This window comes from Octodon degus, unplaced genomic scaffold (genome assembly GCF_000260255.1).
Source record: "Octodon degus isolate 3935 unplaced genomic scaffold, OctDeg1.0 scaffold00166, whole genome shotgun sequence".
Lineage (NCBI taxonomy): Eukaryota > Metazoa > Chordata > Mammalia > Rodentia > Octodontidae > Octodon > Octodon degus.
The window spans coordinates 3,669,986-3,673,041 of NW_004524742.1; the positions used below are offsets into that span (position 1 = coordinate 3,669,986).

General features: G+C 37.2%; 1 protein-coding gene across 1 annotated transcript in view; it reads left to right on the top strand.

Annotated features, from left to right (window-relative positions):
- Nucleotides 1-3,056, top strand: part of Aqr (aquarius intron-binding spliceosomal factor) — a 124,484-nt gene that overhangs the window by 55,361 nt on the left and 66,067 nt on the right. The window contains exon 12 of the mRNA XM_004643139.2: nt 2,086-2,206. Coding sequence (XP_004643196.1) covers nt 2,086-2,206 — 121 coding nt within the window. The remainder of the gene's footprint in view (nt 1-2,085; nt 2,207-3,056) is intronic.

The window sequence follows — 3,056 nt, forward strand, 5'->3', positions numbered from 1 at the left end:
CCAGCTCAGCCCACCAGGGGGCGGGGCTGGCTGGCATGTGGTGCTGGGGGATTGAACCGTGGTCCCTGTGCTTTGCTAAGCTTGGTCTAAGTAGGTGCTTTAGACCACTGAGTCATCTTACCAGCCCTTTGGGCAGTGTTTTAAGCTGATTCAAATGTGGAAAATTTTATGAAGGCTATGTCTTAGGCCACTATCTTTACCTTTCTTTGTGTACATTAGTTTTTTATTGTCTTTGCTGACGTGCTGGCCAAAATTTCCTTTTGCTATTTTTTTGCAAAATAAAATTTCTCTTAGTTAGGTTTTGGGGATTAATAATAAATCTTCGGGGCTGGCCAGATAGCTCAGTGGATTAAAATGCCTGCTTAGGCAGATGCAGGGGTTGGAGGTTTGATTCCTGGCCTGACGTGCCGGCCCTGCCCCCGGGGTATTCTGGGACAGGGATTGAGACTGGGTATGGTGGCCTGTGTTGTAATCTCAGCACTTGGGAGGCTGAAAACAGGAGAATCACTGAGTCCAGTCGACATAGTGAGATCCTGTACACCTGGTAGACCCTGCACTAAATACAGAGGAGAGAGAGAGAGAGAGAGAGAGAGAGAGAGAGAGAGAGAGAGAGAGAGAGAAATATATCTTCACTAAGAATAAAAATGCATATTTTTTTCCCCCTAGGACTCTTTAATTCGAGTAAAGAGCTGATTCTTTGCCTTTTAGGCTCTGTAACTGAAATTTTATCCCTAAAATTTATTTATTTATTTATTTTAAATTTTATTTATTTATGTGTGTGTGTGTGTGTGGCCAGCTCAGCCCACCAGGGGGCGCGGCTGGCTGGCATGTGGTGCTGGAGGATGGAACTGAGGTTCCTGTGCTTTGCCAATCTTGTTCCAAGTAGGTGCTTTAGACCACTGAGCCATCTCTCCAGCCCCTCCCTAAAATTTAAATAGCTATTCAAAAAAAAAATGTGTGTGTGTATATATATATATTTATTTATTTATTTTTCCCAGAACCGGGGATTGAACTCAGGCCCTTGTGCTTGCCAGGCAAGTACATATTCTACTGAGCCATCTCCCTGGCCCCAAAAAATATTTTTAAAAATTTACGATGATACATTAGCTTTTCTTTTCTGCCTTTTCTAAAGTTGTCCGTCAACTTTTTTGAAATTTATTTTTATTTTTGTTTTTTGAACTCAGGATCCTGCACTTGCCAGATAAGCACTTATTCTACTGAGCTGTCTCCCTGGGCCCCTAAAGTTGTCCCTCACCTTTGGGTTCTTGTGATATCCACATAGTAATTAAATACTTAAAAAAAAAAAAAATATATATATATATATATATACATATACAGTGTATTTATATATGATATCAAGCAATATATGTACATAAAAGCAATATATATAATTGTTTAGGTATCATGTTATCTTTATTCCTAAAGTAATGCTACCTATAAATAAATTTTACAAGTATGTTATTTTTTAGCATTCTTAATTACAGAACAAAGTATTTTTACAGGTGCGATTATTATAAGAGTACGTAGAGGTTATCAGTGAACGAGAAATGGAAATCACTTCAATCCAGCTCTCATTTTACAGGGAAGAAAGACTACAGTTGGGCGATCAGTTATTTTTTAAAGATTGTCTAGCTAGAGTAAGAATGAAAACTAATACAAGTCTTAACATTTTTTTTTCTTACTTTAATACTAAGTTTATAATTCGGAACATGCCAGAACTTTGGCACTATTTTACTATATTCTGTTTCTTTTTTATGAGAATTCTGAAAGGTGAGTGTGTACTTTATCTGTTTTGTCTTAGTGGAAACTGAGATTAGGATTGCTGAAGCAGCTTGCCTAGCTTAAAATTACTTGTAAAGAGAAGAATGGGGATAAGAATTCACTTGTGTTTGAATCTGAAGTGCATCACTATTAATACCCCTTTTATATTTGATTAAATGGAGAAAGAAAAGAAATTTTACTGAAGTGCTGTGATAACTGAAGGACATGGAACTGCTCATTCCATACTCGGTGGAGAATTTCTCTGGAAATTAATTTGTACTGGATAAGCACTCCCCTTGCTTCACAACCCTGTTTTTCTTTCAGGTATCTCGTCACGAACGTCGCATTTCTCAGATTCAGCAGTTGAATCAGATGCCTTTGTATCCCACTGAGAAAATTATATGGGATGAAAATATTGTCCCAACTGAGTACTATTCTGGAGAAGGTATGGTAAAGAAATCCAGGATTCAGGTGTAATGTGAAACCTAATTTAGAATTCATCAGATGTAATGGAAAATTACTGGAGTTGACTCTATACATTATTTTGTTAAATTTAGACTGATTTGTTTCATCGTGCATAAAATAGGACCTTAAAACAGTAAGGCAGTGTTTTAAGGAAACAGTAGATAGCATCTTCATTGTACCAGTGTGGCGGGTACATGTAACAGCACTTTATTTTTCAGAGCCTTTTTAGAAGTTCTTTTGAGTTCTTTTTTGAGCTGTGTGATGACCAACAAAAGACATTTGCCCTTAGTTGATAATAAGCCTTAATTTTCATCCAAAATGCTAACATTTTTGTTCACCTACCTATTTCACCAGAGTTCTTAATCTCTTTTGCCCATCTTGTGTGGATGAGTGTTTGCCAGGAGTGTATGCATGCAGTAATGCCCTCTGCTGTAACATGCAGGCATGTTTTGGAAGATGGTCCATGATATTTTACAAAAAGTGGCATCATTATTAGAAGAGATGTGACTGTTTTAAAGACCTCTCAACTATAAGTACTGGTGCATTTATTTATTTGAAAGAAAAATTACTTAGGAGTCATATCTGAGAAACATAAATCCAATAAAACCCATGCACTGATTCTGTTAGATTTCAGAATAGGCAGTCTTAGTGTCTTTTTCATATTCTTACAGTGAATAGGTGCTTTGAGGTAGAAGGAGGAGCTGCAACCAGGAACGGGCACAAGGGACAGATGGTCATGAAGTTTTATTTTAAAATATCCTTTACTGGATATCCATCCCCCTTTTTTTTTTTTTATCCATCCCCTTCTATCCTTGCCTTTTTCTTTTGAA